The sequence below is a fragment of the Prunus mume genome, linkage group LG2 (genome assembly GCF_029339155.1).
Source record: "Prunus mume cultivar Tortuosa linkage group LG2, ASM2933915v1, whole genome shotgun sequence".
NCBI classification, from domain to species: domain Eukaryota; kingdom Viridiplantae; phylum Streptophyta; class Magnoliopsida; order Rosales; family Rosaceae; genus Prunus; species Prunus mume.
The window spans coordinates 43,218,051-43,241,848 of NC_142699.1; the positions used below are offsets into that span (position 1 = coordinate 43,218,051).

General features: G+C 34.9%; 5 protein-coding genes across 7 annotated transcripts; 2 read left to right on the forward strand and 3 right to left on the reverse strand.

The window, feature by feature from the left end:
• Positions 1–648: 648 nt before the first annotated feature.
• Positions 649–5,014, forward strand: LOC107880476 (putative CCR4-associated factor 1 homolog 8). Of its 3 annotated transcripts, XM_089044768.1 has the most exons (6): positions 649–1,995; positions 2,799–2,889; positions 3,006–3,095; positions 3,378–3,964; positions 4,169–4,254; positions 4,343–5,014. In XM_089044768.1, exons 1-4 carry the CDS (start codon positions 912–914, stop codon positions 3,427–3,429), a joined length of 1,317 nt encoding a protein of 438 aa, XP_088900894.1. In that variant the 5' UTR covers positions 649–911; the 3' UTR covers positions 3,430–3,964; positions 4,169–4,254; positions 4,343–5,014. The 3 variants fall into 3 exon arrangements, with proteins under 3 accessions (XP_088900894.1, XP_016647488.2, XP_088900895.1); XM_016792002.2 differs by having other exon boundaries at positions 3,378–4,254; XM_089044769.1 differs by having other exon boundaries at positions 3,378–4,254; positions 4,399–5,014.
• A 592-nt stretch (positions 5,015–5,606) lies between these two features.
• LOC103322487 (uncharacterized) lies at positions 5,607–6,041 on the reverse strand. The gene has a single exon (XM_008224410.2). It carries the CDS (start codon positions 6,039–6,041, stop codon positions 5,607–5,609), a length of 435 nt encoding a protein of 144 aa, XP_008222632.2.
• Positions 6,042–7,260: 1,219 nt separating this feature from the next.
• Positions 7,261–8,376, reverse strand: LOC103322488 (F-box protein CPR1-like). The gene has a single exon (XM_008224411.2). It carries the CDS (start codon positions 8,374–8,376, stop codon positions 7,261–7,263), a length of 1,116 nt encoding a protein of 371 aa, XP_008222633.2.
• Positions 8,377–12,014: 3,638 nt separating this feature from the next.
• Positions 12,015–13,235, reverse strand: LOC103322489 (F-box protein CPR1-like). The gene has a single exon (XM_008224412.2). It carries the CDS (start codon positions 13,195–13,197, stop codon positions 12,076–12,078), a length of 1,122 nt encoding a protein of 373 aa, XP_008222634.2. The 5' UTR covers positions 13,198–13,235; the 3' UTR covers positions 12,015–12,075.
• A 5,435-nt stretch (positions 13,236–18,670) lies between these two features.
• On the forward strand, positions 18,671–21,648 carry LOC103322490 (wall-associated receptor kinase-like 22). The gene is made up of 3 exons (XM_008224413.3): positions 18,671–19,573; positions 19,856–19,984; positions 20,104–21,648. Exons 1-3 carry the CDS (start codon positions 18,736–18,738, stop codon positions 21,303–21,305), a joined length of 2,169 nt encoding a protein of 722 aa, XP_008222635.2. The 5' UTR covers positions 18,671–18,735; the 3' UTR covers positions 21,306–21,648.
• The last annotated feature ends 2,150 nt before the right edge of the window (positions 21,649–23,798 follow it).

Sequence of the window (23,798 nt, forward strand, 5' to 3'; positions counted from 1 at the left end):
TATAATTGTGCATGTCTACAACCATTGGGGATACCCTTTTTATTATTATTTATTATTATATTAAATTGGAGATTTAGATGGAGCTCTATGCACCTTTTTTGGGCTTGTTCTTAGGTTGAACTTTCATGCACCCAAATTCCACACCTTAGAGATGATTTTTTCAATTTTAAAACTTCGAAAACATATATATATATATATATATATATTTTAATTTAGGTGTCACACTACCTAAGCAATTTAACGCAAAGCTTAGGTACCATTTGTGATACAAACACACTATAAGTAAATAAAAAATCAGTGAAACTTCAGAAAATAATAAACCAATAAATAATGAATCAATTAAATGTTAAATTTAGGTTATTTTATTACCGTAAATTAACAAAGAATAATGAACTATAGAATATTGAGAACTTGATTTTAAACTCGTGTTTCAATATGGCTATAAAATTAAATTCTCCGATAAATTAAATATAATGAACGAAAATTATGAAAAAAATTTGTTGGAAATAATGCCCAAAAACAAGCCCATAGAATTGGATCCCAACAAAAAAGAAGGCCCATAGAATTGGAAACGAAAAGTAATTTGCTTGTCAAAGTGAAGTCGTTTTGTCCAAGAAAACAGAGAGAGAGAGAGAATGGTGGGAGAGGGGATGAAGTAGATGATGGAGGAGACGAGCTCACGCTGGCTGCCTTCGTTCCTAGCGATAGAAACCTGCGACAACCAAATTAATGACGGGTTCTTTTTCGTACTTTTATTTTCTAGGAAAAATTCACATTAGGGGTAATTTAGTAAATTAAATGTTCTTTTGAAACCAGCTTAGGGTTAGCATTTGCAACGGTAAGTTAAACCGCGTGAAAGCGGAGTTGGGTTTCCTAATAGCTTTGGGAATGAAATCCTAATAGCTCTAGGAATGAAATCCTATAAATACCTTCTCTTCCCTTCAATTTCACTTTCAATTTCAAACCCATCTCTCTCTCTCTCTCTCTCTCTCTCTCGCTCTATCTCTCTGTTGTTCTCTGCTTTCTGCTCTCTACTCTGTGCTCGGTTTCTGCTCTCTACTCCGTGCTCGGTTTCTGCTCTCTACTCCCTGCTCGCTTTCTGCTCTCTATGCTCTCTGCTCTTTGTTCTCACACTGCTAGTCATGAAGATCAGAGGAGTTTGGGCCTACAACTTCCATCAAGAATTGTCTCAATTCGATCACTGCCTGCACCGCTTCCCCGTCATCTCTTTCGATACCGAATTTCCAGGCTTTCTCCGAGACACTCCCCGAGACGCACTCGAAGATCAACGTTACGAAGATGTAAAATTCAATGTTGAATCCCTCAAATTGCTCCAGTTGGGATTCACTCTGTCCGACGCCAATGGCAACATTGGGGGAACTTGGGAATTCCACTTGTCTGGGTTTAATGAGAAATCTGACCCTCATGTTGTCGCTTCCATTTCTCTACTCAAAAGGAACGGTCTTGATTTTGCGAGACTTGGGCAATTTGGGATTTCTGTTGCGGAGTTTGTGTTCGGGTTTCTGCGTGTCCTTAGAATCCACAGAGGGCTGCATGATTTGACATGGGTTTGCTTTCATGGCCTTTATGACCTGGCGTATTTGCTCAAGCTCTTAACCCAAAAGCCTCTGCCCGATTCAGTGGTGATGTTTGCTAAGGCTCTTGGTGTAGTTTTTGGCATCATTTATGACATCAAGTTTATGGCTCGCTACTGCAAAGGATTCTTTGGTGGTGAAATTGGATTGGCAAGGGTGGCCAAACTTCTTGATGTGGAGCGCTCTGGTGAAGCTCATCAAGCTGGTTCAGACAGTTTATTGACTGCTGCTGTGTTCTCCAAGATGAACGCAACGTTTAGGTCTGTGGCTGGGATGTCTCAAGGCTGCTTGTATGGAATTAGCCCAACAATCGTGCGATATTGGCAGCCCGCTCGTGTGGTTGTTGCTCCTGTGATCGTCCGTCGCCCTTGCTTTCCTGTTGCAGCACCTCGTGTCTACGGTGCTCGTCTCATTCATTGTCCTATTCTTCCCACTTATGTACACATGTAGTTAGTTTTGTAAATTCTGATTCTTTGGAGTTGGGGAACAGTCTAGTGACTAACTGGCTAATCAGTATTCATTTTGTATGTACAACATTTTTTACACCAAAAGATTATAATACAATTCTTTAATTTCTGCCGTAATTTCCTACTTTGTTTCTTTTTATTGCCAAAGTAAATGGGTTGTATTTTACCTAGTTTTCGACTCAGATACAAGAAACTTGCATCTTAATCTCTTGTTTTGAATATGAAGAATGTGAGCTTGGAATTGCAAGTCTCTTTAACGTTTAAAGCTGTCTTTAGTTGTTTAGCTGTAGAAAATTTCCCTTGACCGCAAAATGTAACACCAATCAGTTTCCGGATATAATTCTTTTGTTCTTCTTGTGGTAGGCTACATTAGAGCATCTATTAGCGATGGTATTTCATATATCATCTTCTGTTCTGTAGTAACTTTTGTTGATGACACTCAGGATAGTAGCCAATTCCAAGCCATGTCCAAAGTGTAAGCGACCTATTGAAAAAACCAAGGGTGCCATGACGTGCACACCACCTTGCAAATTTGAATTTTGTTGGTATGCTTTCTGCTTGCTTTTTTTTCCCATTCATGGAAATTGATAGTTTTTTGAAAACATATCTGATTAATGATTGCATTGTATTATTCACATTGAGAATAGAAATATAGTTTGAGGAAACTTTTCTGTTGCTTATGCTCTTATAATGTTAAGTTATATCTGGTTCTAAATGAACTATATGTATCTTGCAGGCTATGCCTTGGTGCATGGTCAGATCATGGTGAGAGGACAGGTGGTTTCTATGCTTGTAACCTCTATGAAGCAGCTAATAAAAAGGGAGTTGTAAGGATTTTACAGTTTCTTTTTGTTCATTCTGAGAATTTGTTCTTCTTCTTTGCCTTTTGGAAGCATAGTTTTCTTTTTCTTCTGTTTACAAGAGTTTGTATTGTGGTTTGTAGTATGATGAAACTGAGAGAAGAAGAGAAATGGCAAAGCATTCTCTGGAGAGATACACTCATTATTATGAATGTTGGGCAAGAAATCAGTTGGTATTCACAATTCTCTTTTCAAATTTTCCTCTGTTTTTTCTGCTATGCTTTGAATTCATTAATTTCTTTTCTTAATGTTATAGTACCCTGGCTATGTATTTTTTTTTGGGTCAACTCCATAAAAGTGTGGAAGCCTCCTGAATTTGTAGTATTTGTCTGTGCATTGTTCTTCTGTTTTATGGATTTAATTGTCTGAGCCTTAATGTTGCTCTTGATGGACCTATACAAATGTCCTATTCTCGTTTAATTATTCACTAAAATCTTTTTGGTCTTCCTTGGCAGTCGAGGCAAAAAGTTCTTGCGGATTGGCATCAAATGTGAACTGTTAATTTAAGTATCTGTACTGCAGAAAAAAATTTCTACGTGCGCACGTACATACAGACATGGGTTCATGTGTTAGCTATCTTCATTCTTCAATGGAGTAGATGGTAACAAATGTGTTCAAAACATAAATAATCTTAGTACTCATCTTTCTATTGTATTGTGGAACTAGAACCATATTTAAAACTTTTTGCAGATTTGGAATGTTATGGTGTATGGAACGTTCTACTTATTTTATTCATAGATCCAATGCTACAAATTAAGTTTAGCTTAAGGTTAACAACACAAACATGAGGTTTTCTGTGTTTTCACTTTGGACCTTTAGATTTCAGAATTTAGACGTGTAGTTGTGTTTGTACGGAAACCATTCATGTGAACTGATAGCCTGAATTTAGAGGCGTTACTTCCTAGCTATCATGGAATTGTATGAAGTACCCTGTATTAACTTTATTGATATCCTGGCTATTTTTTTTTCTCAGATGGAGAAACTTAGAGACATACAGCGGGGACCTGAGTTTCAGCTCAAGTTCATAACTGATACCTGGCAGGTGGTGAACTACCATAATTTTTGTTAGATATATAAAGATATATTTTCTTTTAAATATATGAAAGGAATTATAGTGCACAGTTTAGCTATAAGATCAGATTAGATTTGCTTTGCCATGGAATGCTGACAAATTTTGTTTTGCCATGAAATGCTGACAAATTTTGTTTTGCTTCTGTCTTCCATTTTCGTTGATTGTTGAGTGTAGGAGAGTGCTGAAATGGACTTATGCTTATGGGTACCACCTACCTGAGGATGAGCATGCAAAGAGGCAATTTTTTGAGTGCTTGCAAGGTATAAACTGTGTGTGTATATTAGCAGCAACTAGTTAGGAATTGTCTTTTGTGTTTTCTGAAATATATAATTCTGCTTTTCTCTTAAGGTGAGGCAGTGTCTGGTTTGGAAAGGCTTCATCAGTATGCATTGTTAAAACTGCAGGGTTCCTGAGTGTGTGAGATCTGTATTTGATGATATTTGCATAACTAGCATAGGTCAAAACCTTGCAGCTAATAATTGGATCACAAAGATTGTACTTCTGTATCGAGCTCTGTCGAACTCTGAGTTCTTAAATATGGAACAAATTCCTAGAAAACGAAAGTACACGGACCAAGGTCAAGATGAAAGTGCAGACGAGCATAAAAAGAAGGTGGTCACCATCCTTGATGACTTGGGAGAAGTTTGAGAGTATCTTATTCACTTGATCTTATTCATCTGTTAGTGTTGGAACTGTAACACTAACAGATGGCTGCTGAACAAATCATTTTAGCTCGATTTTCTCAGTTCATCAATTATGGTGCGCAGAGTAAGGCACCGGAAGTATGCCATGGAGCTTTCCATTGTCATCATTGATTGAATAAGGACCTTAGAACTGAAAATACATTGGAAATTGGTGAGTTGTAGAATCAAAATGTCATTTTTTGTAAAAGGGTGGTAAATGCCCTTAATCTTTTGATTCTTTCTTGAGAAAAGGCTTTTTATTTTTCTCTTTCAATTACTAATTACTATAAAAGTCATTGGTATAATATGTTTTACTTCACTGCAATGAGCAAGTCCATATTGATGCGTACTTAATTCAACATCAATTTTGATTTTAGCAAAAGCTATTTGCATAACTGAGCACAAACAACACATTCATTACATAAACTTTGACAAGATTGTATGCAACAACACATACAATGCATATATAATTAGCTATCAAGCTAAGCTATGCGAAGACCAAAGGGAAGTGAAAGGTGATAAAAAAAAAAATAGAAAAAGAAGTCCCAGATGGAGCATATCATTTAGAGTGCATTTGCCATAAAATAAACTTAAACATTAAAACATTTCTCAAATGCAATACTCCCAAAATAAAAACAAGCTAAATTCTAAATTCTAAGTTCTTTGTTTCTAATCCATGAGTAAGACTAAAATTTCAAGCAAGTAGCCACATAATAGGCACCTTCACTGTTTTTTTCATGAAGCTCTAGGAGTTCATTTCTCATTCTAAAGCCCAATGGGGTAAGAGCAAGACTCATTCCAGGAGCAACAACCTTCTCTATCTTTTTAAAAGACTTCTCTTGGACAACCCATATATGTTAATATGCTCTTCTTTCCCATCCTTATTAAGTTGCAACAAGCAAATTGATTCCTTGTACTCCTCAACAGCTTCAATTCCACCGGCAATTCACTTTGGCTGCGGCAATGCTTGAAATATCTTGTGTTGTTATCTTGTTGCTGGCGTCAAACAACACAAGATAATCCCTTCGGTTTGCCATGGTCCAATATGCTACTCCATTACAAATTCCATATCCACAATCCCACTTCATGCTCTTTATAGGAGGAATGACATCAAACCTGTTCCAAGATCTTGTGCTACAAACCTCTACCTCAGAGACAAGCTCATCCTTACCAAATGACACCATCCTTGCCACCTTGTAGTTATCAACCCCCGGGTGGAACCCGAATGCAAGAGTAATGCCATGTCCGGATAATGGCCGGCACGAAATGTTGGTCATTGGAAGGGTCACATATTTCCCAAGTGATGGGTTGTATATGCATATAGGGCTGTTCAAATGCAACATATGACAGACAAAGCAAGCCATTGCTTGAACCTTATATTCCATAAGGTTTTAGGCTCCGATGGTGAGTAATAGTTTAGCGGACCTCAAATGTTTTGTTGGAGAGAAGAGTGTGGCCAATGTTTCTTGTGCCTATAAGGCAGTGGAGGGCAACTAGAAAAGTATGAACATGAGTTTTAAGATTCCTATTAAGATGTTCGCCAATAAAACTCAGAGCGTTTGATCAGATTTCTCCATAACTTGCATACACACATATGAACCGAACAAGGGACTTTAAGGGTAGTCTTAGTGGGATGTCCATCAAGATTTCTTCAGGGATGTAGATGGGATTCTTCCATTTTGTGGATACCATCATGAACAAGTGCACGTATGTAAATAAGTTAGAAGGCAAACTCAGGAAGGAAACACAGCCATATGGGCAATTCATAGAGTCTAACAAAAAACAAATGGGTAAGAGCATTTGACCCATCACTGAAAAAAGAACTTTTTATTTCACAACAAAAAGGAAAATACAATGACTCAAATTTTATTTGTCATAAGGGGAAGGGCATGAAAAAAGGAATGAACTTTCCAGCAAGAGGAGCGTTTGTCAAATATTAAAATGTGGTGGATCGGCTTATAAACAACGTTTAAAATTTTAGAAAACCAGTCTGTAAATCTCATACCAAAACGAACATAATTATGTCATAAGCCGGGATGCGACCGCCAGTGATGACGGTAGAACTAACCGCCATAAACCCACTTGTCTCCTGCCTAAGAAAGATGCAAAACTGCCTCCCATGGTTTCTCCATGCGGAGAAGTAAAAACTTGGAACTTGGAAGAAGTCATAAATATCAGTAAGAAGCCTAGGTATTCGCGATCGAGCAAAAAACGCTGCTTAAGCTGTTAGAACACAAAAAGGTTGGGCAGTAAGAATTTTTTCTCAAAACTCTCGAGGCGACAATAATCCTTCTCTAAATAGGGGGCGCTTCTTAACTTTTCAATGTATTTTTCTTAACAAAGTGAAGAAAGATAGAGGGGTATGACAAGCATACAAAGGAAAAAAAGAAGAAGAGATGGAATGACAAGAAAGAAAAAGGAAAAACAAAGCACATAAGGAGCATATGATTAAGAGTGCATATCCTTTCTCAAACGAAACTCCAAAAAAAAAAAAAAAAAAAAAAAAAAAAAAAACAAGGTGATAGTACATTTTCCATATTACTTTCCACAGCATAAAGGACATAAGATACACATGATATTCTTTTAAGTTCGGATGCTCCAACCCTTGAGTAAGAGTAAACTTTCAACATAAGTATCCGCAGCATCAGAGTCAAGAGAACAATGCTTGGGCAAGCTAACTCTGGTTTCATTGATCTGCTTGGTTTGAAGATTGTAAATAGCCAGATAAATTTCACCTTTCTTTCCAACATAGTTCACGAGGAGTTCATCATTCGTTTTAAAGCCCAATGGCATAGGCCATATTCCAGGAATAACAACAGTGTGCATCTTATTTAAACACTTCTCCTGGAGAACCCATATGCCGACGTGGAGCTCTGGCTCACTTCTTTCGCATTGCAATAAGCAAACCGACTCCTTGTACGCCTGAATTTCTCCCTCAACGCCTTCAAGTCCCTCCGCAATAGCCTCCGGCAGCAACACTTGTTCAAATACCTCACTGCCAGTATCAAACGACACGAGATGAAAGCTATCATCCTCTCCCTGTCCCATAATCCAGTATGCTATCCCATCAGAAACTGCATGTCCAGAATGCCAACCCAAGGAATATATCCAAGGAGGAATTACACCAATGCTCTTCCAAGAGTTTGTACTTAAACTGTAAACCTCCACTTCATTGTATTTCTTCCCCCGAATAAACGTTACCAACCTTACTACCTTGTAGTCGTTGAGCCTGGAGTTGAACCCGAATGTAAGAACACAACGATACTGGTATTTGGGAGGGCAAGAAACGTTGGTGACTGGAAGGCGGACAAATTTCATGATTGATGGGTTACATATGGTTACAGGACAATCCAAATCCAGACTTTTACATGACAGACAAACTAAACCATTACTTGAACCATATAGCCCAAAACCTCCCATGTCCAAGCATGTTGCCTTAAATGTTTCATTAGAGAAAATGGAATGGCGAATTTTGGGTTTGACTTCAGTGCACTCGAGACCAACTAGAAAAGTAAGGCCATGGTTTTTAACATTCCTATTAAGATGTCTGCCTATAAAACTCGAGCTTTCAATCAAATTGCTCCATGACTTGCAAACACACATAAACTGAACTAGGGATTTTACTGGTAGTCTTAGTAGGATGTCGATCAAGATTTCTTCAGGGATGTAAATGGAATTCTTGCAGTTTGTGGACGTCATCCTGAGGAAGGTATAATACAGACATAAGTTAGAAAACAAAATTGGGAAATAATTCTAGACCTAGTGCTACATTCAATCATACAAGTAATTATAATGTAGTATGGTAGTACGGCTACGTGTTATAATATAAGTGGATATTATTGATATCATTCCCTAAAAGGTGGAAACAAAGACTCTATCGTCCACATCCATATTATAACAAGTGTACAAGTTATATCACGTAGCTATACTCCAGTACCATACAATAATTTCTCCAACCCTATACCCATGGTCCTTTGTTGATCAATTTCTACCCTAATATTCTTGTATGACAAAAATTTACTAACCCAAAAGAAAAATCGATTCTCACTTTTAGTTTGTAATGGGAAGAACATGAAAAAAAGGAATGTCGTTTGCATCAAGACGAGATTCATGTTTGTCAAATATTAAAATGTAGGCCAGCTTATGAACAGTTCTTCAACTTTCAAACTCTCATACAAAAATTCCACTTTCAAGAGAGGGAAAAAGCAGACGTGTTTATGTCATAATGATTTTTTAACATAAAATCTTTGATTGAGACATTCTCTAAGTGTCTAGTTAGTAAACATATGGAGCAAACAAAAATATAAGCAGTGGTATACTTGGAGCTGCAACTCCGTGAAAAGCAAAACTGAAGAAGAAACTCCACATCTACAGAAAATACAACCTTAATTACCTGAGAAGCCTGACGACTGTGCAGCGGGACAGATGTGATGGAAGAAATTTTTATTTCTATTTGATCAACCAACAGGTTATGAGATTTGAAGACAAGGGAAGGACAACATTAAATAATAAGGCAATAATATATGCGGGAGGAGAGACATAGAGGGCAGGGAGAGAAGAATAAAAAAGCATACAAAATAAAAAACATAAAGGAAAGTTCTAACTTCCAAGTTGAAAATGGGAAAGGCCAATCTAAACCCACAAAATATTTCCAAAATTTTTTAAGGGGCTTGTAGCTCAAGTAATTAAGAGTATTTATTTTACATCATAGATCATAAGTTCGATTTCCCCCACCCACATGTTTTATAAGAAGAAAAAAAATTCAATGCAATATAAAGATTATATTGGGCTGATAGTAACAACCCAATGGGCTCTTTATTGATTTCCATTCAGTTAGGAAATCTATATTTTATTTCTAACATATAAACCTCTAATTGATGGATTACATATGCATGTGGGGCGGTTCAAAATGCAACATTTTATCTGGCAGTCAAACAATACTCCAACTCTAGATCCCAAAACGTTTTTGTTCCTAGGGAGTATCCCACATCGTGAATTGGTTCTTGATTGGATACTCATATTTTATGGAGTGTTTACTAATTAGGAATTGGAATTCTCATTAAGAATTGAATTCCACCTATAGAGGATTCCTGCGTTTACTTTACATCAATTAATTAAAAAGTAAGTGGGGCTCACACAAAATTAGGAACTGAGTTTATGAATTTGGAGGAATTCAATTCTTGGGTGGGAGGTGGTATTCTAATTCTCGGAAAACTAACCCATTATGAATTCATCTTTTTTACCCATTATATCCTCACACAATTTTAAAATGTTCAAATTTGCTATCTACTTTAACCTAACAACAAGGACATTTTAATAATTAGCACGACTCTTACCCCAATTCCATATGATTTAGCAAATAACTTTAATAGAAATCCGAAATCTAACTCTCCTCAATCCATATGGTTTAGTAAACAACTTCAATAAGAATCAGGAATCTAATTCTTCTCAATACAACTCCTCCTCAATTCAATTCATCATCAATTCAATTTCTCCTAAACCAATTGCGGATTAGTAAACATGCCATTAATATAATATTAGGGATGGACTCAGGATTTCAAAATAAGATGGGCTAAATTTACCTTACGAGTGGCCTGTTAGATTTTGAACCAGATTAAACCTTAAAATATATATATTAACTATAAGAAATAAATTAAAAACTCACTTGGGCTAGCTGTAGGTCTATCTATGTATAGTATAGAGCATGCTATTTATGTGGCAAGCCCAACACCCCTATATGCTCCCATTCATGGCCGGCTCTGGGGTGTTGCAAGTGGTGGCACCACACAAGGGCCCGATCTTTTAGGGACCCCAAATTTTGTTTACATGTATATTATATATTAATTGTTGAAATGTCACTTGAATTTATACCTCAGTTTCAATTTGTCACCTTAAAGAAAAAATTAAGAGAAATGTCACCGTAATTTTTCAAAATCCATGATTTTCATCTGACTTTAACACCATCCAATTTTTCATCCATTTTAAAGGTATTTTAGTCTTTCCATTTTTTTTTAAAAAAAAGAAGAGAAAAAATAGACCTCTCTCTCCCTTTCTCCCCCACCCCAACCCCACCTGCCCCCAAAACACATCGTACCTCTCTTCTCTATCTCTCTCTTTGACCATGTATAAATTTTTTTATAATCATTTTTCCATTTCTAAAATACCCTTGAAAATGAAAAAGACTAAAATATCCTTAAAAATGGATGAAAAATTGGATGGTGTTAAAATTAGATGACAAATAATGGATTTTGAAAAATTAAGGTGACATTTCTCTTAAATTTTTCTTTAAGGTGACAAATTGAAACTGAAGTATAAGTTCAAGTGATATGTCTACAAAAATCCCTATATTATATATAACCTAGGTTCGAATCCTACCTAGGTTCTTCAATAGAAAAAAAATCTCTTGCTTTCCCTGATCAACACAAAAACAAAGGACATAGAAACTCACTCTTAAAATCCCCCTACCCCTCCCCTGATAATTTATTGCTTGTACTAAAAAAAATAAGGTTAACTACATAAAAGTACCACAATTTTGGTGTCATTTCAAATTACCCAACCTTCAGGATATCAGTATTAACCCGCTACTGTTTGATGGGATCTAGACTTGGAAGGTGTCAGGTGTGCCTGTTTCTTTTCCTTGGGGTTTTTTTTTGGGGGTTAAAAACGTCACATTTTGTCCGTATTTGGCGAATTTTTTAAACGGGTGTATATAGTTTCAAGTTACCTTTTGTAGGGAGATATTCCTCCTTGCAAATCACAATTTGATACATATACAAAAATAATTCATCAAAAACATAAAAAGAAAAACTTCGCCACACATGTCACACTGTTATTGACAGGAATGTAAGAGCTCTTACTTACACAATAAGAATAGAAGTATTTTCCATGATAATATGTCTAACTTCAGTTCACTGATGATGCTAATATTTACAAATATATGAAAATGCCTTCTATCTTGACTCAATATCTCAAGACTAACAGAATGCTCTTATTTATTTTACAAGAACAGAATACAATATTTCTCCACTAAACTTCTCAATACAGACTTTCTCAATTAAAATAGAGTTGACTTAACCAACTCTCAACTAACCATAACCTAAATGATGGTTAACAACTAACTCAGATAGAGATTTCTATCATTATTCAGCAAGATCACAAAGCAAATGCTATATAATTTAATTTGTAATATTAAAATGATCAACAACACATAAAATACATGAACTGTCACAAAAATGTTTGCAGCAACATAAAATACATGAATTTTGACAAAAAAAAAAACATAAAATACATGAATATGAAAATACTCCCAAAACAAAAACAAAGTAAAATACATTTTTCAACGACTAATTACTTTACACAACAACATACCAAACCTATAATAATTTGAAATTCTTCCTTTTAATCCATGAGTAAGACTAAACTTTCAACGTAAGTAGCCACATAATAGGCATCATAGTAATTTTTCACCAACCTAATTCCAGTTTGAGTGAGCTGCTTGGACTCAAGATTATATATAGCCAGATCAGATCCTTTACTATCTTGTTCATGAAGCTCGAGAAGAAGTTCATTTTTCATTCTAAATCCCAATGGGGTAAGACTCATTCCGGGAAAACCAATAGTGACCAACTTTTTAAAATACTTTTCTTGGAGAATCCATATGTTAATATGCTCCTCTTGCCCATCCTTGTTGAGTTGCAACAAGCAAATTGATTCTTTGTACTCCTCAACAGATTTAATCCCACCGGCAATACCCTCCGGTAGCTGGATTTCTTGAAATACCTCGTTGCCGGCGTCTAAAGACACAAGATAATCCTTTTGGTTTGACATGGTCCAATATGCTACTCCATTACACATTCCATATCCACAAACCCACTTCATGCTCTTTATCAAAGGAGGAATTACATCAACCGTCTTCCAAGACTTTGTGCTTAAACTATAAATCTCCACTGCAGAGAGAAGCTCCTCTACATCAATTGATACCTTCCTTACCACCTTGTAATCATTCACACCAGGGTGGAACCCGAATGCAAGAGTCATGCCATATCCGAATAAAGGCCGCCACGACATGCCGCTCCCTGGAAGGAGCTGCCACGACAAGCTGGTCCTTGGTAGGGTCACACGTTTCTTAAGTGATGGGTTATATATCCATATAGGATTGTTCAGGTTCAATTTTTCATATGACAGACAAAGCAAGCCATTGCTGGAACCGTAGATCCCGAAAGGTTTTCGGCTTCGATGTTGAACAGTAATGCACACCTCAAATGTTTCATTGGAGAGAAGAGAGTAGCCAGTGTCTCCTGTGCCCCCATTGTTGTGGAGGGCCACTAGAAAAGTATGAGCATGATTGTTGAGATTCCTATTAAGATGTTCACCAATAAAGCTCAAGCCTCGGATCATATTTCTCCATGACTTGCATACAGTCATAAACCGAATGAGGGACTTTACGGGTAGTCTTAGTAGGATGTCGATCAAGACTTCGTCAGGGATGTACATGGAATTCTTCCGTCTCTTGGATACCATCCTGAATAAGAGTGTAAAGAAATAAGTTAGAAGACAAAGTCATCAAGAAGGAAACAAAGCCATTTCATGGACTCAAATAAGAATTTTAGTTTCACTTCACAAGGATCTCGTAGTTCAAATAGTTAAGTGCATTCAAATCAACACTAAAATATTTTAATTTCACAAAAAAAAAAGAAAGAAAATAAATCAAATGAGTCACCTTTTTATTAACGTAAACACGAATGAATTTCCAGCAAGAGGAGAATTCATGTTTTTCAAATATTAATAAGATGTAGAGCATATTATAAATGCTTGAAATTTCAAAAATCCAGATTCAAGATCTCATACCAAAACACACATGATTTTGTCGTAAGTGTTAGTAAATATAAGCAACAAACACATATATAAGCAGCAAAATGAGGGCAAACTTGGAGTGGGATACCTGTCTGCAATTTGTAATCTATGTATTATATTTGGAGCAAAGAGGGATGAAAAATAATTGTTCCCTTGGAGTAGTGGCTCACTGAAAAGCAAAACCAAAGAAGAAACCTAAAATCTGTAAAAATAAATAGGTACCTGAGAAGCTTGACTGTGTTGTCGGAGAGAAGTGATGGAAGAACTTTTATATTTTATTTTGATTAATCAATACTATCTCCCATGAGATCTGAAGTCAAAATCTCTTCAACAAAGATGCGAAAAACTTCAACAATGCGGCGAAAGAAATAGGAGAGGAAGAAAAAAAATAAAACCCTAACATAGATATAAGTGTTAACACACCACCGTTGGATGAGATCCAACGGTGAAGGTGTCAGGTGCATCCGTTTCTTTTCCTTTGGTTTTTATTTATACAAGCGATATTCTATTTTAATCTAATCTAAACTAAGGAAATGAGGATTCGAACTAGGGTGCAGAGCGAGAAGCGCATTTGCTTTCCTTTAGTTTTGTTGTTGTTGTTAAAAAATGACACATTTTGTCTACATATTGGTTTTTATTTATTTATTATCAGTTGTATGTAATTTCAATTTTATCAGTCATGTTCATGTAATAAAATTTTTGTTGCAATAAAGTACGCACTTACTATTTTATCACTTACGGGTCAAAACAATCTCTTGTGACTACACTGAGTACACTTGGTCTACAACTCAAGCCCTATTTCGAACCCCCTTTCGTCTTATAGTTTAGATTATCGCTTGTACTAAAAAATAATTCCCTAACTTCCATCCTAAAGTTTTTATTTCATGCATTCTTCCTTTGCTTCTCTCATTCCTCAGTCTTTTCCCTACCTCTTTCCTTCTTAGTACATTCCCCATACATTCCATGTACGTTTCCCCTTTTATCTTCAGCTAAAAGTGAAAATAAAATAAAATCAAGGGGCTTGTAGCTTATGTGGTTAAGAGAAGTATACATGCACCGAGATCCTATATTTAATAATGCTTCTATAAGAGAAAATAAAAAATAAAAAAACTAAAGTAAACGGGCTTTATTAAGCATCCATAACTTCTATAAACACATCAAAATTCATAATAATAATGACCATCAAATTCGCTTTTACTAAAATGATACAAATGTTTTTCTCAATAGGGCCCCGGATATGATAACATTGTCAAAAGAATATACAAGCACACATAAAATATATACATGAGTGTTTTTCTCAAGTAGCCAACAAATGAAGTAAAGAAAAGCATACCAAGAAAAAGAAGGTGGAAGGACAAGCAGTTCCTCATTCATTATCAAATGTCTGCATGTCCAGAATGCCAAAGGTCTTTATCGACGAAGAAATTACACCAAATGCTCCAACAAGTGTCAGTATTCCTATTTAAACACAACTCCTTATTGTTTTGTAAGAGAGTTGTAGATTTTATGTTTGCTGGACGTCCCGTACAGTTTACAAGGAAGGACTTTTGTTTCATTACTAGCCCAAGCTTTAGTGAAACCCCTCATACGCAGAGTTATAGGTTTTATCTTCGCGACACATCATTTGTACATTTTATTGGATATGTACACAATGTTTTTTTTTTTTTTGGACAAGTATGTGTACACTTGCTAAATTCGGATGCATATGCTTGCTAAATTTGAGTCCCAAATGATGTGGCATGTACCATGTCATACATATTTAATTAATCAAATCTAACTTGAATTATGATTTTATTTATTTATTTTAGGAATAAAATTTAAAAATTTAAAACTTAATTAATAAAAAATCTTGCAGCTTTTTTTCCAAAAAAATAAGAACCCTACTGGTAGCCCTAAACCATCAATTTTCCGTCTATCCTTCCCACCAAGTTTGCTGCTCTTTCTTCTCTTCTTCTCTCCTCATGTTTTCTATTTTTAGTTTTCTTAGAAAATAGAATAATTGTAGAAAAGTATCACCTACAATTTTCTTAGGATGCTTCAGATTTTTGCAGTGATTTGCTGATTGTTTACCAAAAGGAGTCATTTGGGCTTCGGAGTAGAAAATGGGCAACTATTTGGATTCGTCAGCGTGTGACTTAGTGGTGGTGAGCAACAAACATTGTGGAAGGATACAACAGCAAATTGATGGTTTAGGGCTATCAATTTTTATTTTTATTTGGAACTAATTCTCTTCCTAAAATAACTAAAATCAAAATCCAAGTTGGAATTGGTTAATAAAATATATATGATATGACACAAGCCACATCATTTGGGGCTCAAATTTGGTGTACAAATTTGGTATCCCTAGCATCATTGTTTATCTATTCTCTATAAACATAATAAAAATCATGACAAGAAAATACTACATCTTCGGCATGAGAAATTTTATTATATATATATATATATATATATTTAACTAGAAACTATAATTTAAAGTAAAAAGTCACTTTTGACCTATGTGATTTATCATTTTTACCACTAATTAAGGTCCTTTTGGTTTTAATTTGGTTATTTTTGTCCTAGTGGTTTCAATTTGAAGCAATTCAAGGACAATTCTAAATTTCTATCAAAATTTTAAACTTCTGTTACTTGTGGAGGGGAATTTGGTCAACAATTTATTAAAAAAATTCATTCCTTAAAAAAACAATACAAATATAAATTTTCGAAAAGGTAGTTTTAAAATCATGACAAGAAAATACTACATCTTTGGCATGATAAATTTTATTATATATATATATATATATATGTTTAACTAGAAAGTGGGAACTATAATTTAATGTAAAAAGTCACTTTTGACCTCTGTGATTTATCATTTTTACCACTAATTAAGGTCCCTTTGGTTTCAATTTGGTTATTTTTGTCATAGTGGTTTTAATTTGAAGCAATTCAGGGACAATTCTAAATTTTTGTCAAAATTTTAAACTTCCGTTACTTGCGGAGGGGAATTCGGTCCACAAATTATTAAAAAATTCATTCTTTAAAAAAAATTACAAATATAAATTTTCGATAAATTAGTTTTAAAATTAAAATAATTAATTTTAACAATATATAGTGGTTTTATTTTTTATTTAAAAATAATTCTTTGAAAATTTATATTTTTAAAATGAATGAACTTTTTAATAAGAGTTTTTTTATTTAAAAACTCCACACTTTTCTTTGTTCATCCCAATACTTAAATCATTAAACTTTTAAGTTTTATTATTGTGTAAAAAGACGAAAACGGTCATCCAACTTAATATTTAACCCTAATACATACACACACCTCACACACCTCACCACTCTTCATATTAAGTTTTAGAAAAACACAAACTCCTCTACACCCTATTACCATATTACTGTTCTCTTTCAATCTAAGAAACCTACTACACTCTCATCTTCTCTTCACAAATCCTAAATACGGTATGCAAATAGTGGCTTGTTGGAATTCTAAGGTTGAGGTAAACTTAGAGTAGTAAGAGGCAAGATTGTGGGGTTGATGAGTTTTAAATTTTTGTTTTTATTTTTTCAGCTGGGTGTGTATTTAGGGGTAGTTTAGAAAGATATGAGGTGTTCTTAGAAATTGAGAAAATTTGAATTAGAAGTTGGGGTGAACAAAGATAAGTGCGGGATTTAAATAGAAAAACTCTTTTAATAATCCGTGGACCAAATTCTCTCCACAAGTAACATAACTTAAATTTTTTTGACAGAAATTGAGGATTGTCCTTGAATGACTTCAAATAAAAACTACAGGGACAAAATTTACAAAATTAAAAACATAAGAACCTTAGTAAAAATGATAAACCACAGTAATAATTTTGATGACGTTGAGTATGGTTTAGGGACTTCGGGTATGCTACTTGGGGCCTTATTTCTTCGTCAACAAGGTTGGCTATGGATCAGGTGTACAACCACTATCCTTCAAATCACATTAAATGTATATCTTATTCGTTTCGTACTACATAAGGCCCTTCTCCAATAAATAAATTGAGAGTGTTCATTACTCAAAATGTTCAAAGTGCTTCTCCAATATATAAATTGAGAATGTTGATTTTACTCAAAATGTTCAAAGCACTACCTCATGGCCTGAAAAAAGTGATGGCGGGTATGATTACCAATACACTTCGGAACAAAGTATGTGGTGCTTCTTTTTCCCCCTTCAAATAATTTAACCAAAGGTTGGTGTTATAGCACTCACCGTTATAACAATGCAATCACACTGGCTTAACAATGCATAGCACTCACCTTTGGTGTGAAATCTCTGGCTTCTCCACCAACCCTATCATCTCATCCTCTCCTTCCTTCTTCCTTTCTTTGTTGTACAAGTGATATTGGAAGAAGGAGGAATCGAACCTAAAACCTTAGGTGTAGAGTAATAAGCCCCTTGTCAGATTGTCTCATCTTTATACACTAAATACATGTGGGAAAATGTATGGAGTGGATCTTGTTATATATTAATTGGTCCAGTTTGGCTGCCGAGCTATACATTCCACACAAGTGAAATGATAACAAAAGTCCTCACGAAAAAACCAAACTATTTCCTTCCTGCACTACATCAACATGTGTACTTGAAAATTCACTAGTAAAAAAGTGGCAACAGTTACTATTATTTGGTGACATTTGTGGCCGGGCCAAAAGGCATTAGTCTTTTTTTTTTTTTACACTTTTTTGGTGACTAAAAAGGCTTTTAGTCACATTTTTTTACTTTTTTTGGTCACCTCCACAACAGTCACAAAATGTTACCAAATAATGGTGATTGTTGCCACTTTTTTTTTTGTAGTGATTGGACAGTGGAACTGTGGAAGAGCTTTCCTCATTAACTGTACCTTTGGAGGCGGATAAATATTTTTTTGGATTATCTATACGTTTGCACATTTTCAAATTCTTATGAGACTCTAGCACCTGATGCAATGCAGTCTTCTAGACTTAATTACCTTGTAGACGATAGAAAAAAGAGAAAAAATAACTTGAAGGATGTATACAATAGTAAAATGATCAAAGGAAAGTGTTCAAAAATGTAATCTTGAGTGGACTTGACTTGTAAAAGTCATCACATCAATACTGGCATTAAATACCGCCCTAAAGAAGGTAAAAATAACTACCTCTGAATCTTCCTGCTTTTAGTTTCTTTTTTGCTTTCAATTTGTAGTGTTTATCATCAAGAAAATCGAGAATCGAGAGTGATAACTAATGAGAGGAAGAAGTAGCAGCAGAACAATGGACATTATCCAAATTACTCTGTTCTTGTGGTATATGACTGCAGTAGCATCGGAAGCACCATTGGGAAAGCCTAATTGTTCATCGCAATGCGGATCAGTCACTCAAATCCCATATCCTTTTGGAATTGAAGCTGGCTGCTACCTTGATGACTGGTTCCAAATAATATGTGACAACTCAGCCAGCCCATCGAAAGCTTTCTTGAACATTACTGGTTTGGAGGTGCTGGAAATTTCTGTTGAAGGCACACTAAAGGTGGCAAGCCCTATTACCTTCTCCAATTGCAGTAACAAGCCAGTAGGGCGCCAGACGCCGAACTTGGAAGGAAGCCCCTTTCTGTTCTCCCGGAAAAACAAATTTACTTCAATGAGCTGTGGAGGAATTGCCTTGATGACATTGCATGGTTCCACAATTGGTGGCTGCTTGTCCATATGTGATTACTATAGTACTAGCGTTCTTCAAACGAAAAGCTGCAGCGGGATGAATTGCTGCCAGACCACCCTTCCTTACTGTCTCAGTTCCTTCAATACTAGTTTTGGAGCAGAATTAAATGCTGACAGTCAAAAGGCATGCAAGTATGCATTCCTTGTAGACAATGATTGGTTTACATCAAACTCAACAAATATTTCCGCCATTGGTGAAATGGACTACGTTCCTGTAGTGCTGGAATGGTACGTAGTTAATTATACGAAGTTTGATATATATGGAACAAATAATTGGAGAGATGATAACAGCACGGATTGCAGCAGCAGCCAATGTTTCTGCTCAAAGGGCTACCATGGCAACCCTTATCTTCTTCATGGATGCAAAGGTAAACCTCTAGCTACCATTATCCAAACTTTACGCAAATCCATGAATGTCATCGATCATACCTTTGATATAATTTTATTTTTTTATTATTTATTATACCGATTTCTTAATACTTCCATCACTTTTTATATATACAAGAATATTAATGTCTTCAAGCACAATTTGCATGGCAACCCTTTGAGTTGAATTGTATAAAATTAACTTATAATTCATTATTATTATTATTATACGTTTCATACCATCTATTGAAACCTTTACTTTCCATTTGTCAAATAAATATCAGACATCAATGAATGTGAGGATCCGGAACACCCCAATAGATGTGGTTCTGGCATTTGTATAAATTATCCTGGGAAGTTTTTCTGTCAATTGCCTGATCGGCGATCATCACGAGTTAATCTAGCCATTATAGGTATGTCCCTGCACTAATCCTTTGATTATTGATCACTTAAGTTTTTTTAAAAAGAAATTATGAAACAACATCTTCTTGACAAAGTTATGCATGCTTTCTTGTTTTATTGAGCTATACAGTTCCCAGCAGTGTTCTTGGACTGTTGTTTCTAATGATTGGCTCATGGTGGTCGCACAAAGGCATTAAGAAAAGGAAAAATATTAAACGCAAAGAGAAGTTCTTTAAACAAAATGGTGGTTTAGTGCTGGAGCAACAATTATCTTCTGGTGAACTCAATGTTGAGAAGGTTAAGTTGTTCAATTGCAAGGAGCTAGAGAAAGCCACGGACCATTTTAATGCAGACAGAATTATTGGTCAGGGAGGCCAAGGTACAGTTTATAAAGGAATGTTGGTGGATGGAAGAATTGTTGCTGTCAAGAAGTCTAAAATAGTTGAGGGAGGTGAAGTTGGACAGTTTATTAATGAAATTGTCATTCTCTCACAAATCTCTCATAGGAATGTGGTTAAGCTTTTGGGTTGCTGTTTGGAGACCGAAGTTCCCCTTTTGGTTTATGAATTCATACTCAATGGAACACTTTTTGAATATATTCATCACAAGAATGAGGATTTCCCTCTTACATGGGAAATGAGATTACGAATTTCAATCGAAGTTGCCGGAGCACTTTCCTACTTACATTCAGCAGCTGCCTTTCCAATTTTCCACCGGGATGTCAAGTCTTCTAACATACTATTGGATGAAAAATACAGAGCCAAAGTAGCAGACTTTGGGACTTCAAGATCAGTATCCATTGACCAAACGCACCTTACGACACTAGTACGTGGAACATTTGGTTATCTGGATCCAGAATACTTCCAATCTAGCCAATTTACAGAGAAGAGTGATGTTTATAGCTTTGGAGTCGTCCTTGCTGAGCTTTTGACTGGACAAAAACCAGTTTCATTCATGAGGCCGCAAGAAAGTAGAAGCCTAGCAACTTATTTCCTTATTTCCATGGAGGAAAATAGTTTGTTTGATATTCTTGATGCTCAAGTTATGAAGGATGGTGAAAATGACCAGATTGTGGCCGTTGCTAATCTTGCAAAAGCATGCTTGAATTTGAATGGAAGAAAGCGTCCTACTATGAAAGAAGTGGCAGTAGAGTTGGAGCGAATTCAATTGTCAGTTAAAGCTTCTGGTGTCCAACAAAATTTTGCAGAGGTAGAATATGATCAAAGCCAAATAACCGACCGATGGTATATTGCTTCTCCATCATCAACCGGGTCTTGTATGGATAGTGGCACGAGCTGTTCTTTGGATGTACAACCACCAATGTCTTTCTAGTCACAGTGAAGAAAATAGGGCTTGTCCAATATAGATCCATACATTTTCTATTTCCTAGACATATACCCATCACTCTATAAATCTATGTGTAAAACCCAATTTCAAATTTAAATGACCAGTAGAATATAAGAGGTCGTAGTATTTCTATGTTTTTACATCGTTGCCACTAAACTTCATATTTTATTTATAATTTATTTCAAGCATTTCATTAACTGTCATAATTGTAATTAATATACTCCCTATTAATAGCATATCAATCACCCCATTTCTTATAGTTGTCATTCCCTCTCACATCTCGCCCCCTAAAATTGCAAACAAAAAAAAAAAAAATCTGTAAATTACATATCCAATAATGTACTTATGAAAATTATAATATAAATATATACATATAAAATATAGGTATCCAATAAATTACATGTCCAATAATGTACCTATGAAAAATAGGTACATTATTAGAGGAAAAAAATAGGTAAGTTATTTGGAGAGAGAAAATAGGTTCATTTAAAAAAATTACTTTTAATAAAACAAATAATAGGTACTTTATTCAGAGAAAAAAGGCTATATTATTTATAGAAAAAAATAAATTACATTATTTAGATAAAAAATAGGTACATTATTTAGATAAATAATAGGTACTTTATTCATAGTAGGTATATTATTCAAATGGTAGGTACATTGGATGACATATAATACCTAAATCCTAATTGTAAGTACATTAAAATTAATGTAGGTATATTGGATGTCGTATAATGTAGGTATATTGGAATAGATAATTAGGTACACTTTTCATACTAGGTAAATTATATTTTTCATAAAACAAACAAGTAATAGGTACATTATGTTTTCAACATATTTAGTATGTATAGTTTTATTCATAAACAATTATAAAGTGGATTATTAGTCATGTATACTTCATAAAAAGAAAATAACATAAACATTTTATTAAACAAACCGATTACCCAAATTTGAATTTATTGTTAAATTTTTTTAAAAATGTTTCAAAATTAATTCCTACATCCATTACAACCATTTGGAGATCTTTCTAAATTCAACATCTGTCATTATATACAATCCAATTAAAAACTGTTTCCATATTGATTCCTACATTAATATACAAAATGCAATAATGGCTTAGTTGGAGGTATTTTTGGAATCTAAAAAGTACAATAAATCAAATTTTATGCTTAATTAGGTAACTTGCTGAGTTGAATTCTAGTCATGGGTTTTTACTTATACAAATTGGGTATTATTTATAGGAACAAAAAGTGAAGGGTTTTAGGTACGGCAAATTGAATTTGAAGGGTGTAAGCCAAATTTACTAAAGAAAATATTTCTTGTAATATTTTATGGTTTTGGACTTGGAATCCTTTAGACTATTACCTTATTTAATGCAATTTCCATATGTACATGTCATGTTTTCTTTTATCTGCCCCATTTACATATCACTAATGATACATTTTACCTAATTCACAATAATCTAGAGAGTGTAATTCGGGGGATATCTTGACTTAAATTCATTGTATATGTTTAGGTGAGTAAGTGAGTGTGTGTATGCTCTGTGTGCGAGTGTGTGTGAGCATGCGTATCTATCTATCTACATATATATATATATATGTATATATATAGATAAATTCACTTAAAGTATTCCTTGTTAAAATATGAAACCTAATATGAGAATATTTGTTTGTGGAAATTTTCTACATATTCATCTCCTTGTATGAGGTCATATTTATAATACAAGGGAGCCTTAGTGACCAAATAAATAATAAATTCTTATTTCTATTTACAATAGGAAATCATGAATTAAAGTAAATCAAATACAATTAGAATGGGAATCTTTGGTGTGTAAGGAAAGAAAGTCAATGGTGCATAAATCATGCCAACATTTCCCCCACGTTGGTGCATAGATGTCGCTAATGCCCAACTGATCCAGTGAATTGTGGAACACTCTACCACAAATCGTTTTAGTCAAAATATCCACAAATTGATCCTCCGACTTCACAAAAGGAAACTGAATCACTTTATCCTCAAGCTTCTTTTGATGAAGTGTTGATCCACCTCAATATGTTTAGTGCGATCATGTTAAACTGGAATCTATGCAATAGCTATAGCAACCTTATTGTCACAAAAGAGATTCATTGTGGACGTGGGTTTATACCCAAGTTTAGTAAGCAACTTCCTTGACCAAAGGAGCTCACAAATTCCTTTAGTCATGCCTCTGACCTCGGGTTCTGCTCTAGATAAAGCTACTACCTTATGTTTCTTGCTCTTCCATGTTACCAAATTGCCTCCCACGAATGTGAAGTAACCGGATGTGGACCTTTTATCTATTACACTACTTGCCTAATCTGCATCTAAATAACCATCAATATTTAGATAACCATGTTTTGAGAACATAAGTCATTTTACAGGTGCAGACTTCAAATATCTAAGTATCCGAAGAACTGTATTCATGTGATCTTCACTCGGAGAATGCATAAATTGAGTGACAAC